This window comes from Vombatus ursinus, unplaced genomic scaffold, assembly GCF_900497805.2.
Source record: "Vombatus ursinus unplaced genomic scaffold, bare-nosed wombat genome assembly UNPS02014838.1, whole genome shotgun sequence".
NCBI lineage: Eukaryota > Metazoa > Chordata > Mammalia > Diprotodontia > Vombatidae > Vombatus > Vombatus ursinus.
The window spans coordinates 2,616,184-2,630,706 of record NW_020954616.1 but is presented as its reverse complement, the minus strand read 5'-3'; the positions used below and the strand labels follow the sequence as shown (position 1 = coordinate 2,630,706).

At 37.4% G+C, this 14,523-nt stretch overlaps 1 protein-coding gene across 1 annotated transcript; it reads right to left on the bottom strand.

The window, feature by feature from the left end:
- Positions 1 to 1,050: 1,050 nt before the first annotated feature.
- Positions 1,051 to 2,016, bottom strand: LOC114026351 (olfactory receptor 6K2-like). The gene has a single exon (XM_027840031.1). It carries the CDS (start codon positions 2,005 to 2,007, stop codon positions 1,051 to 1,053), a length of 957 nt encoding a protein of 318 aa, XP_027695832.1. The 5' UTR covers positions 2,008 to 2,016.
- Between the last annotated feature and the right edge of the window lie 12,507 nt (positions 2,017 to 14,523).

Sequence of the window (14,523 nt, the reverse complement as noted above, 5' to 3'; positions counted from 1 at the left end):
GAGGAAACTCCATGAAGCAACAAAGCTCCTGAGACTCCTGAGACTCCCCTAGGCTTTTCTAGAGGTCCTCTATGTAAGTTTCCTGTTCCATCTATGAAAACAACAAAATCAAAGAAATGTTGCTTAGCAGCACCTTGTAAGACAAACAAAACAAAAGAAGAGACAGTAGGTCTTGCTTTGTAGCTAAAGGAGTAAGAACAGTATACCATCAGACTTCTCTCCCTCTTACTCCCATAATCCAGATGTTTTAATACATTACAAGTTAGTTTTTGCAGACAGGTCTCTGTAGAGACTTTGCTACCTTCCATTTTAGTGTATATAGTAGAGGAAGGAACATTAACTTATCTTTGGATATCAGTCCCTCCACATATCCAATCCACATGCTTTCTTAATTGATTTATAACAAGTGAAATTCATGACACAAACTTTTTGCCCCTATTTCAGCCATAACTCTGGGTAATTGGCAAGTAACTATCTTTGGGGCACAACTTAGTGATTCTGACATACGGTTGCCCATAAACTGTTATTTCACTGGTTTGTCCAGTAAGTTACCAAAGAAGTCAGTTGCTTAGATTATTATGGTCAATTTTTATTTTATTTTATGTTTTAAATTTTGTTAATCCTACAGAGAACTCATGTATTTTTGAGGATGCAGATTTCTGAAAATATGCCATAAAAGATATCAAGTAATTCTTTTTTTAAAAATACATTTCTGGGGGCAGCTAGGTGGTGCAGCAGATAGAGTACCAGCCCTGGAGTCAGGTGGACTTGAGTTCAAATCTGACTTCAGACACATAACACTCACTAGTTCTGTGACTCTAGACAAGTAACTTAACCCCAATTGCATCACCAAAAAATATTTCTGATTCTTAGAGTTTATTTAAATTACCTTTATTTTAAAAATAATCTAATAAAGGCCTTCCATTCATTATATAGACCATGTTTGAAAAACATAGAGAGATTCATGGGGAAGTAATATAATGGAAGATGTAGATCCAGGTGTGCCTAGATGGATAAGATCATGAATGCATTGAAGTGTCAAAGTTCATATCATCTGGCCTTCTGAGAAAAAATCCTTGGCTGACTCATGTACTTTTTTATACTTTCCTTAATCTCTTTATTTCTCAAACTGTAGATAATGGGGTTGAAAAATGGGCACAAAACTGTGAATGCCAAGGCAGTGGCTATGTCCCAGATTAAGGAATGAGTGTCAGAGAAACGGAGGTATGTGAGTCCCACTGTACTAAAGAAAAGTGAAACAACTGTCAGGTGGGAGGCACAAGTAGAGAAGGCTTTATGGCGACCTTCAGCTGAGCGGATACGCAGGACCACTACCACAATGCCAGCATAAGAGAGGAGGATGAAGAATATGTCTGCAACTATCTCCAGAGCATGGATCACATCAACCACCTGGATCATAATAATGGTCCGGGTGTCTGTGCAGGCCAGGCGGAGAAGTGGGAGGAAGTCACAGAAGACATGTTCCAGGTGATTGGAGCCACAGAATGGCAGTGTGGAGATCCACACAACCTCAGGCAGGGGTGTGATGAAGCCACAGACACAGCAGAACAGGATCAACTGGACACATAGTCTGGGAGTCATGATGGTTGAATAATGAAGGGGTTTGCAGATGGCCAAATAACGATCAAAAGCCATGGCTCCCAAAAGGCACATTTCACTGATGCCTGTGGAGTGGAAGAAATACAATTGCACCATACAGACATTTAAGGAAATGTTCTTCTTCTCACTTAGCAGGCTTGACAGCATGAGTGGGATACAGGTTGTGGTAAACCAGATTTCCAGGAAAGAAAGAGTACTGATAAAGAAATACATAGGGGTGCGGAGGTGAGCATTCAGCTGGACAACTATGATGATGATCAAGTTTCCAATAAGGATGAAGGCATAGATGAAGAGGAGTGGGACAAAGCAGGTAACAGCATCTCCCCAGTCTCTGGGGAATGCAGAGAAGATAAACTCTTGGGCAGTGGTCCAGTTACTGTTCTCCATCTGAAGGAAGTGCAAGAGGATAATGGGTTCTAATGATATACAGGGCTTTTGAAAGCAACCTACCTTCAGTCAGTCAATGCTCTATGTGAAATGTATTATAAATTGTTCCAGTGGATTCACAGTTCCAGGTATGGCATCATCCTTATACTATATGTGGAGTGATACAGAATAAAGATAAGACCTAGCCCTCAATTCTGGGAAACTCACACTCTAATGGGGGAAAACTATCTAATACACATGCATAGCATAAAGAAAGTAAAAAACTCTATTGAAAATTAGAGAAATGAAAACAAAGATGAAGATGAGGATTAATTAGGAGCAACTAGAAGAAGATGTATTCATAAATTTTGAAAGGATAGTGAATGGATTGAAGTGTTCCCTCTTAGTCATTGCTTATGCTCTCCATAACATTTTCCTCTCCACTATTGTTCCAAACTATCTTTGGATAAGAGTGTGTAGTACTAGGAAAAGAGTACTAGATTTATAGTCAAGAGATGTAGTCCTGAAACCCAGATACAGAATTTCTTAACTGTCTAACTATGGGACAGTCATTCAAACTCTCTGAATCTCAGTTTTTTCATCTGGAAAATGGGAACATTTATGCAAATGGCAATGTAGCACGTTGGATAGAAGGTTGGCCTTGGAATCAAGAAGATCCAGGTTCAAGTCCTCCCTCTGACACAATATGTGTGTGGTCTTGGACAAATCATTCCACTTCTTGATGCTTCCAGGGAACTCTCTGATACTATAAGTTACAGATGAGCTGCTGATCTGCTGTAGCGTTCCCTACACCAATGAATCAGATTCACACCAACTCTTAGCTGGTGATTGGTCTCCTAATCTACTCACAAGATAAAGTCCATCAACATCCCTTATCTTTTAAATATCTTTGTTTCTGTGCCCATCTTCTCCTTCTTTCCTTCTTGCACAGTTTTCCTTTTCTTTTCCAAAGATAACCTCATCTGTGTCCTTGCTTCCTCAATCTCTCTTGCTTCTTCCAATATATTTTTCCATCAATGATTCCCATTCTCTCTGACATCTTCAACCTCTCCCTCTCCAGGAGTTTCTTCTCACCTTCCTTCAAACATACATGGATTTCCCCATTTTGACCCTTCTGACCTACCATCAACTACCTTCCTGTAAACTTCAATGATTCTATAAGGCATGTTCTATGCCTCTACTTCCTCGTCATTCACTCTCTCTCCAACCTAATGGAATCTAAATTTTGATCCCTCCACTTTACTGAGTGGGCTCTTCAAAACCAATAGTGACCTCTACTTGGCTTTCTCACAGTCCTCATTTCATCTGACTTCCCTGTAACTTTGATACTATTTATTGGTCACCCCTTCCTTCATAAAACTTTCTTCTCCTTCAGTCTCCTGCTCTTGCCTCTTTGAACAGTCCTCCATCTTCTTCACCATTTGTCTTCTTCTATCTCCAGTCTCTTCAATGTGTTCACTCTTCAAGGTTCAATCTTTAGCAACCTGATTTTCTCACTCTACATTCACTCCCTTATTTATATTGCATATTTTACATCTTTAGCTACCACCTATGTGGATGACTTCCAAATAAAAATATTCAGTCCTGACCCCTTTCCTGAGGACCAATACTATAATTCTAAATTCTAGAAATATAACTTTTAGCATGACTCAACTGAACTTATTTTCTTGCCCGAACCCAGATCCTCTCATTTTTGTTACCATTCTCTCAGTCTTCTAGGTTCCAGTTTTTACATTTAACTCACTTCTTCCTTTCCCTTGTCCCATGCCTAATTACTGACCAGTTTGTGTTGATACTTTATTTTCAATATGTCTCGATACTATCTTTTTCTTTCCATTCATACTACTACCCCTTTAATTCTGGCCCTTAACAAATCACACCTGGACTATCGCAAAATCTTCAGGATTGGTAGGCTTGCCTCCAGTTTCACGTGAACAATGACGACAAGCTAATTTTCCTGAAACACTATGTTCATTAGATCATTCCTGTACCATCCTCCAGGTGTATCTAAACTTAACCATCTATCAAGGCTAAGCTCCCAAAGCTTTCCCTGAATGAATTCTCTAGAAATGATCTTTCTCTCAAAAGATAATCATCTAGGCCAGGTGTGGTGGTACACATCTGTATCTCCTGCTACATGGGAGGTTGAGGTTGGTGGTTCTGAGCTGCAGTAGAAATGATCAGGTGTCCACACTAATATGGTGGAACACACAGGTGTCCAGTACCAGTATCATGATCTCCCTGAAGCATGAGTCATCCAGGCTGTCTGAGCAGGGATGAACTCACCCAAATAGGAAAGGGAAGAGGTCAAAACTTCTATGTCAATAAGCAATGTGATAGGTTTTGTTATCACCCCTACACTTCCAACCTGAGTGAGAAAAGAAAAACTGATCAGAGGCCATCTAACCCAACTCCCTCATTTTATAGATGATGAAACTGAGGTGCAGGGAGTATAAATGACTTGTCCAGTCACACAGTTAGCAAGTGTCAGAGTTAAGATTTTAACCCAGGTCCTCTGATTTCTGAATCAGTACTCTTTTGAGTGATTGTAGTCTCTCTAGTCAATAAACCTTCATACAGTAGATTTCTACTACCTGAAATGTTCCCACATGTCTGCTAAGTCAAATTATGACTTCTTTCTAATCATATTCAAAACTCATTTTCCTCAAGAAGACTTCTGACATTAACTCCACCTTTCTCTAATTGGAGCATTTAAATCTACTCTGATCACATATTTAAATTATGATTATTTTAGTCTGTTTCCATATTTCTTTATAAGCATTCTTTTCTTCTTATGTTATTGTGCCTCTCGTTGGATTGGAATTGCTTTATATGGATTGATATAACTTTAGCATCTTTGGAATCATCCCTTTCTGCTTAACACAGGACTTGACTCATGACCCACACGGTGGCTAAGTGACCAGAACCACATATAGCCCCTTAGTCCCTTAGAGAGATGTTGTAGGGTGACATAAAGGAAATAAAAGACTATTCCTGGTGATTCACACAAGAACACATTTATTTCTGCTTCTCATATCAACAGCTCTAGTTCCAATCCTATGTTATATCTCAGGTCTACTGAGTAGCTGTGTCCATGGACAGAACTCCAGTCTAAACTACTTATACCAAATTATTTATGTAATAATATAATATGTATAATAATAATATGTAATCATATAACCTGTGGTTTGCTTGAACTCTGCCCATGTAATTCACAGTCTGTCTTTCTTAAGCTCATGAGGTGGAAGCTAATAATCCTTCCTCTGACATACACTTGGCTGACCTATGTGACTTAATTTCTCTGGGCTTCAGTTTTCTCATCTGTAATATGAAAGGGTTGGACCAGATGACCTATGATTCTTACTTAATCTTTGAGTATCTTATAATGTCTAGACTCCTAAAAATATACATAGTAAGTGCTTAATAAATGTTAGTTGAATTGAAGTTAAATTAATTTTGATCATCCTTGACTTTTCCTTTTAGAGATAAAATTCCTTCAGCTCTGGCTCTATCATAATTTCCCAGTTTCTGGGTACTCAAGGTTTAAAGCCTTTGTCCAGCCTGGGTCTTCTCCCGATGACTCTTCTGACAAGATTTCTATTCTCAGAATCTAGTACCTACCCCAAACACATTCATACTTCTGATTATGCACTGGACTTAGACTCTGTGCAGGAAAATAATGCTTGCCCAGTGACTGTCCCATACCTCAAGGTGAAGCAGGCTTCCCTACACTGACCTACTGACCTTGTTGCAGCAGATCCAGGGGCTGAAGAAAGTCTACAAGTAGATGCTTTCTTGTTCACACCCTGGAGTGTCCTTATCTGTCATCTTTATGCTCTCTCAGATTCTAGGATGAGTCTTCCTTCTTCAATAATATTTTCACTTTGTCTCTGCATCCAAATTATCTCTCTTCACCAACACACAGGAAAATACAAGCATTCTTATTGGTTCTCAGGGGGGGACATCAGGAAGGTAAAGATTGTCTCCCTTGGGAATTTTACACAGATGACTCAAGATCTGGAAGAAAGCAATCCCTTCCATAATGGAGTCAATTAGGAAAAAGTTTCTGCCTAGTAATTAGGAGGGTCTAAGCCCCAGATCCCTGTTTTTTCTTTCTAAGAATCCCAGATATCCCACGATTATCACCAGCCTGTTGGAGGTAAGTCATGGAACTCCATTGATATTGAGAAAGTCTAATGGATATCTAACATTCTTGGAGGTTCTGAAAAATGAGAAAGGAACATAAAGCATAAATGTAGGAATACTGATCCAGTGCCTGGTAAGTACAAGGCACTATATGGCATGCAAAGAAGGGGGGGAAATGACCAAGGCATCAAAGGGCTTTTGAACTAATGAGAGAAATAAGGCAACTACTTCCTATGTCTTGAATACCCTCCCTCTTTCTCATAACTTGTTGAATTTTTATTTGTTCTTAAAAACTCAATTCAAAAGCCAATTTTCCCATAATATTTTCAATGGGGTACAAGTTGAATGGGCAAGCAATAAGCGTTGGGTCTTAGAAGAGGGAAAGTCCTGTATGCAGACTTGAGAAAGGGAGTGAATAGTCCTTAACAACTGTCTGCTCTCATATCTCATATAGTGCTTTGATTTGCACATTTATCATGTAATATTGAATATTAGACTTCCCTGTGTTTGAGTCTTTTCTTTTCAGGCATCTAGATGGTCTAGTTGACTGAGTACTGAACTTGTAGTCTGGGAGATCTGAGTCCAAACCTTGCCTCAGATAATTGTGTGGTCCTAGAGAAGTCATTTTAATCTCTCCTAGCCTCAAGTCTCATCATCTGTAAAATGGGGATAAAAATAACATCTACTTCTAGGGTTTTTTTGGTAGGGATCAAATGAGACAACATATGAAAATTATGTTTCAGACCTCAAAGTACTATACATATTATGCATGTATATCTACACATATAATACATATATGTACAGATACATGATATACATATGTGTGTAGCTATATGGAGACATGTATGTACATGATAGCTATCTTTCTTACTCAGAGAAGACCAAAATGACATCACTATGTCAGGGTCAAGATACAGTATGTCTGACGGCTGATCAGACTAATATGAGCTCAGAAGGCTCTACCACAAGTCAGGCACAAATAGTCCGTATGAACATTTGGAGTGGAGACAGCTCTAAATTGACTTGTCTTTGGGCAGCTAGGTGGTGCAGTGGATAGAGCACTGGCCCTGGAGTCAGGAGGACCTGAGTTTAAACCCGGCCTCAGACACATAACATTCACCAGCTGTGTGGCCCTGGGCAAGTCACTTAACCCCATTGCCCCATAAATAAATTTATTTGTCTCATGCTTCTTTTGAGCTACTGCAAATCTGCTTTGCTCATAGAACACAGCACCTTCTTTGATGTGGGGGTGCCATTCTGGGCAATCCTTTACAGGTGTCTACCATGTCTCACAATTGCTTCCAAAGTTCTTCAGAGAGACCTTGTATCTCTTCTTCTGACCTCCATGAGTGCTTGCATTGTGTGAGCTCTTCATAAAATAGTATTTCAGGCAAATGTATGTTCAGCATTCAAATAATGTGGCCAGCCTATCACAGTTGCACTCTCTGCAGTAGAGTTTGAATGCTTGGCAATTCAACTTTAGTTGAATGGGACCTTAGTATCTGGTACTTTATCTTGTCAGGTGATCTTCATAATCTTCCTAAGACAATTCAAATGGAAGCGATTCAGTTTTCTGGCGTGGCACTGTTATACTGTCCAGGTTTCATAGGCATATAGCAATGAGATCAGCACAATGGCTGTGTAGACTTTCCGTTTGGTAGGTGGTCTAATACTCTTCTGTCATACTTGCCTTCAGAGCCTCCCAAACACTGAGCTAGCTCTGGCAATGCGTGCGTCAACATCATCATCTATGTGTACATTCCTGGAACTGGTGAGGTAAGTGAACTTATCCACAATGTTCAAAATTTCTCCATTCGCTGTAATTGATGGTTCCACATGTGCACATATATGTTGTATGTATATATGTCCATGTATATACTTATACATATATACATATATGTGTGCATGCATGTGTGTATGCATATATATACCACCTATCTGTGATAAGTTAAGCTCCTTGACAACAGGAAGCATTTTTCTTCTCAATTTTGTTCCACCCCCAGTACGAGCACAATGGGGTAGGGACAAATATGTTTAAGGCCTGCAAGTGGGGCTGGATCCTTACAAAAGTAGTTGATAGTTGTAAGTAATAATTTGAATAACCCCACCCATTTGCCTAACAGACCTATCGGGGGAAGCAGTTGAGATGCTTGTTCTCTTCCTGAAAAAGCAGGGAATATGTCCTTGAATAGACGCATAGCTTCATGCTGAAAGGTTAAAGGATATGAAAATGTGTGCACCATACATAAACATGGGAATTCTCCTGAAGCTAGAGGAAAAGAGATCTGGCTCCCAAGAAGGCTATTGTTGGCTCAGAGACTGATAGCATTAGTGACAGGTAATAGTGCCAAGAAGAAAGAGGACCTAATTATACTGCTGCCCTATGCCAGGAGCTATACAACATAGAACCATATAGACAAAATTATATAATCGTTTTGTCAGAGGGTATCATATGACACAAAACCCCAGGTATACTTCGGGAGAATGTTTCCCCTTTGCTCTGTTGTTCTTACTTACAAATCTAGGACACTCGTTTTATGACTCCACATGCTATCACAAGCACCCTTTGCAAGTACACAGTTCAAAAGTCAAATAAATTTTATATACCAATAAAAGAAAACAAATAGAATTCACAACAGGTACTTTTAAAAGTCAACAAATCTGTGAGTTAATCAGTGTGAAAATTCATTCCAAGAGTGCAGCAAATTTAGCTTTGAGGCAAGGAAAAACATCCTAATCATTAGAACTTATCATAAGAACAGTGAGCTGCCATTCTGTTGATGGGCTCTCCTTTACTTACAGTCTTTAAGCTGAGGCCAAATGACCATTTGTCTTTATATCGAGACAAAATCATGCAGGATGTGGATTATGATACCTACGGTACATTGGCTACTGGGTAATTCTGCATAATATGCCTGTGTGAATGAAGGTTATTCATCCAAGATGAAGAATGAGAGAAAAATCTGGAATATCCAAAGGGAAGAAAAATTGGTCTTCATTGCTGCATCACTGGCATAGGAAAATTAGCCATATAATATGAAGGGGAAAAATGTATGTATGACTTTTAAAGGGATACTTTATAGAACTAGAAAAAGTAACAAACCACTTTCTGGTAGGTGGTGGAGTAAGAGATAATAAAATAGTATCATTCTATATCCCTTATAAGAAAAAAAAAACTGCTCCAAAATAAAAAAAAATATTGTAGAAGGATTGAATTAAGAAATGGGGGAGTGCCAAAGAATCTTAAAATAGAATAGTTATTCAGAAATAGAAAAAGAATAATGAAGGAAATAAATAAGCAGAAGGACAAACCCACCAACATGAAAACAAATGTTATAGTTTAAATTAAAATGAAGTCAAGTAACTAAAAGGGAAAAAATTAATAAAAGAACACCAAAAACTATCCCAGAAATGAAATTTGAACAATTAGAAAGTTCATTAAATTGGATAATGAACACATTAAAGGAAATAGATTGAAGAAGATAGGGAATTTGAAAAAAATCTATTAAGTTTTTAATAAATAAATCAAGTACCATAGAAGAAAAAGAACATGGCAAAATTTTTTGGGGGGGAATCAGAAAACAAATAGGAAATCAATGAGAAATATAATTATTTCCCTGAAATATTATTGCCTGAAAGGTAAATGGGCAGAATAAGCAGGAAAAATAAATCAAAGATCAACTCAATTAAAAGAGGGCTTGAAAAATTGTATAAGTAAAGATGACAGTTTAGAGAAATTGTAAACTGAGAATTTTTCAATCAGAGGGGAAAATATTTATCAAGAAACTTAAAGATTATTTATCCAAGATGAGAAATGACAGAAAAATCTGGAATATCCTAAGGGGGAAAATTGGTCTTCACTGCAGCATCATCTGCATAGCAAAATTAGGCATATGTTCTGAAGGAAAAAAGTATGTATGACTCTTAAGGGAATACTTCATAGAACTAGAAAAACTAAAACAAATTTAGCTAGATGAACCATGATCTGGACGCTATTGGGAAACAATGAAAAAGTAGGAATGCAATGGGAAGATCACCTCCAGATTTCAAAGCATATTATGGAGCAGTAAAAACAAATGAACAACAACAACAACAACAAAAAAAAACAAACCTATTTGATACTGGTTACAAAGGAGAAAAGTTAAATGCTTAGAACCGAATGGATAAGGAAGAATCAAAAAGTTAAACTCAACAATCCAGTGTTCAGTAAACTCGGTGACATAATTTCCTTAGGGAAGAATTCCCTATTTGACAAGAACTGCTGGGAAAATTGGCTTCCCCACAGGTTTAGAATGCTCTTCGTCCTGTCTCTGACTTCCTTAAATCCCACCTTCTACAGGAATCCCTTCAAGATCCTCCTTAATTCCAGTGCTTTCCTTCTGTTGATTATTTCCAATTTATCCTGGTACATAGTAGTTTGCATATTGTCTCTATCATTAGAATTTGAGCTCCCTGCGTTAGCATCCTCAGCATATCTTCTATGTCACCCATACTCTGCACCTTTATACAAAGACATTATGAAGCTGCAGAATTGATTGCTGGCTCCTTTCTTGGAATTTCCCTCCTGTGAATATCTGATATGCTACTCTGCTATTTTGGATAGATGATATTACATTTAGAACATGATGCAAGCAAACATAAATAGCCAGCTATTGCATTGCATCCTCACTAATATTTTGCGAGTTAAAAACATCACATTTCCTAGAAAGGCAAAGGGGCATCTTAGTTGCCCCCTAAAGATTCAAGGAGGTCATTTCTTTCTAATTTACCCTAAAGTTACCTTAGTAGGGTCCTCATACCCCTACATGACTCTAGGAACCCTCACTTCTCAGCTTTAGGTTACTGTTTGGGGTCAATGGGCATTTCAACCTCTGGCTTGCAGCCTTGTCCAGTATATTGTCTTGCAAACCGAACTATATTTGGTGCATGAAATTATTAATAGAAGGCATTTAATAAAAACAAAGTAGCGAGGTAAATTAGGGTCTGATCTGAGCAGCCACATTTTTGTTAGCTACACCATATGGCCACTCTCTCTCGCCATATGCGTCTCTTAGGGAGGACTAGAATTGTTCCCATTTAACTTAGTCTCCCCCACAGTGGAAAGAGGCTACATCTGTCACTCATAGAAGGTGCTACAAAATCTTGTTATAGGCTAATGGGTATTGTCTAATGCAGAATATAGATACTCTCTACAGCTCATTTCCTGACTCTGATCTCACTACTTCAGGCACTTGGTTATTGTCTATGGCCGGTTTGGTCATTTCTTTACCAGGTCTCTTCCTTGCTTCTGTTACTATCCTTGGCCACCTTTCTCTTTTTTCCTCCAAAGTATGCAGGTGTTTCAAGTCATGCTTGTAGTAAAACTCTGGGGCAGTATCTCCTATTAAATTCTCTCTTATACAAGATATTCTACCTAAAATCCAAGCGTAGACCTCTGGGGCACATAGTCCTAAAGCTTTTCTCCCTAATCGGTAAACTCTCTTGGCCTTAGGGCTTGTATGTCTTAGTTGGCTATTCATTTTACACTTTCCTTTAATTAGAGATGCTTTGAGATCTTCAGAATGCTAGGGCTTTCAACAGCTTAGCAGCCAACAAAAGCAGTACAGCCTCTGATTTTCTATAGAAAGATCTGAAAATTTTTCAAATAAATCAGAAAGAAAGCATTAAACTGTCTTCCTAGGACCTTCAATTAAGTATGAATGTAAGAATGTGTGCCTTGTTTTTCCTGACTCCTCTGTAGCATTTCTTAAAAAAAAAAAAAAACAGAAAAAGAAAGGGAGGTGTATCAGTGTATCAGTAGTACCTAGCCAGGAATCTCCTACAAAACACCAGATTCCTCCCTCTACGATTTCCCTATCACTAAGCTTATTACTTGCTCCATATCCATCCACCACATCCTAATTAGGTAAATCATTAGCTGTATCTGCATAAAATTCTTAAAGTTATTCCATAACTACTTGCCCTGTAGCTATGTTGAAGTGGGTTTGGCTTTTGATGCAGTTTTTTTTTTAAGGGGTTTGAAATGAACAAAAAAAGCTATTTGTGGATTTGTAACGACGTTTTCTGGAAATGATACATTATAAATAATTAGAAATTAATCAATTATGAAGAAATTCTCCTTCAGTTTGTTGAATAATAAATAATCAGTTAATATTATTATTCATTTTATAATGTTATATTAGTTATATAAAGCTTTTATTACTTGGTTTGAAGGAAGATTTATACTTATTTAGTACCCATTAAATTTTTACTAACTTGCCATTTGACAAATGAAAATGCTTTAGGGGCACACAACTTTTTTATGACCTCTTTAATCTCCTCATTTCTCAGACTGTAAATAATGGGGTTAAAGAAAGGAGATTAAAATGCATACAATAAATTAATGACTATTCCACAGGAGGAAAGGAGAGAACTTTGAAAAACTGAGATACAGAAATAACACACACCAAAGAATAGCAGCAAGATGATGAGATGAAGAATACAGCTGGAGAAGAATTTTCTTTGGCCTTCATAACTGGCAATACCACTCTGAAATATCATTACATAGATCTGTATGTAGATCAAGGTCACCAACAAGATGGTACCAATGATTTCTACTGCATGGGATGATATCACCCAACTTGGCCATCTTTTCTAGTGTTTATGCAGGCCAGTCTGAAAAGTGGACTCCCATCATAAATCAGTGTGATTTGGACTGCAAAAAGGCAAAATGTAGGATATCCATGCAATTTCTGGGAAGCATATGATGAAGCAAAAGACAATAGCAATAGACACACAAGTTAGCTAAATGTAAAGCTGAGGAATCATAATAATTCTGTGGCGAAGAGTGTTGCAGAAAGGCAGGTATCTACCTACAGTGATAATGGTCAGGAAGATCCCTTCTGAGATCCCAAGTGAATGGAAGAAAAATACCTGTGAGCAATAGCCAGTGACAAAGTTATGAAAATCTTTCAAATTCTAGTGAAGAAGATGTTGATGAAAGGAAAGGAATGAAGAACCTGAACCTGAAGATTGGGGAACCCAGAGAAGAGGAACTCTTTTCAATCAGTATAGTCTGGTTCTCAGTTTCCATTTCCTACCTAGTTTCTTCTCCTATAAAAGTAGGAAAGAAAGCATGAAGGAGCTAAGGTGCTTGCTGGCTTATCATCCATATTTCATCTGCTAACTATAGATGTTCCCTGAGATTTAGTCTTAGGCCCTCATCTTCCTCTATTTTCTGGTAACTTCATCTCTCATTGGTTTAATTATCATGTCTCTGCAGAATGAGAATCATTCCTCAAATGATAAAAAGATATGAATAAGCAGTTTTCAGAGGAAGAAATCCAAGTTATTAATGGCTATATGGGAAAAAATGCTTTAAATTACTAATGCTTAGAGAAATGCAAATTAAAACAACTATAAGGTTCTGTTTCTCACCATCAAAAGATAAAAAAAATGACTACTATTTGAGAGGATGTGGGAAATCAGGTACATTAATGTGGAGCTGTGATCTGATTTAGCTATTCAGAAAATCAATTTGGAACTATGCCCCCTAAATCTACTACACTATATATAACTACATTACTTGCCTTTTCAATGGGTGGAGGTGAGGCTGAAGGGAGGGGGAAATTTGGAATTCAAAATCTTTTAAAATGCATTTTAAAAATAAATTATAAAAATTTTAAAGTAAACTGTGTATACCCTTTGATCTGGTAATACCATTAATAGGTTTATGTCTCAAAGAGATGAAAGAAGAAAAGGATTCATATGTACAAAAATATCTATATCAGCTCTTTTTGTGATGGCAAAGAATAGAGAACTAAGAGAGTGCACCTCAGTTGACAAATGGCTGAACAAGTTATGGTATGTGAATGTAATGGAATAATATTGTTCTGTAAGAAATGATGAAGGTGATGGTTACAGAAAAATCCAGGAAGATGAAGTAGGGTGATGTGAGCAGAACCAGGAAAACAACTTTTACAATAACCACAAAATTCTAAAGGCAAACAGTATTGAAAGACCTAAAAACTCTGGTCAACACATTGGCCAAACACAATTCCAGAGGACTCATGATGAAACATGCTACCCTTCTCCAGATAAAGAGGTGATAGACACAGGATAAATTTATATATATATATATAATATATGTATATATATAATATTATAATATAAATATATAAATATCTACATACACATATATATGTGAATGACATGGCTAATGTGGGAATATGTTTTGTTTTACTCTACATGTCTGTAACAGTTTTGGGTTTTTTTTGATGTTCTTTTTTTTGCTTTCTCATTGGAGAAAGGTGTGAGAGGGAAAGAATTTAAAGATGAAAACAAAATAATATTGAATTTTAAAATATATATGTAATTCCCTGTTTGACTTTA

Coding starts and splice junctions, on each gene's coding strand:
- LOC114026351 (XM_027840031.1), bottom strand. CDS start 2,007: ATGGAGAACAGTAACTGGACCACTGCCCAAGAGTTTATCTTCTCTGCA.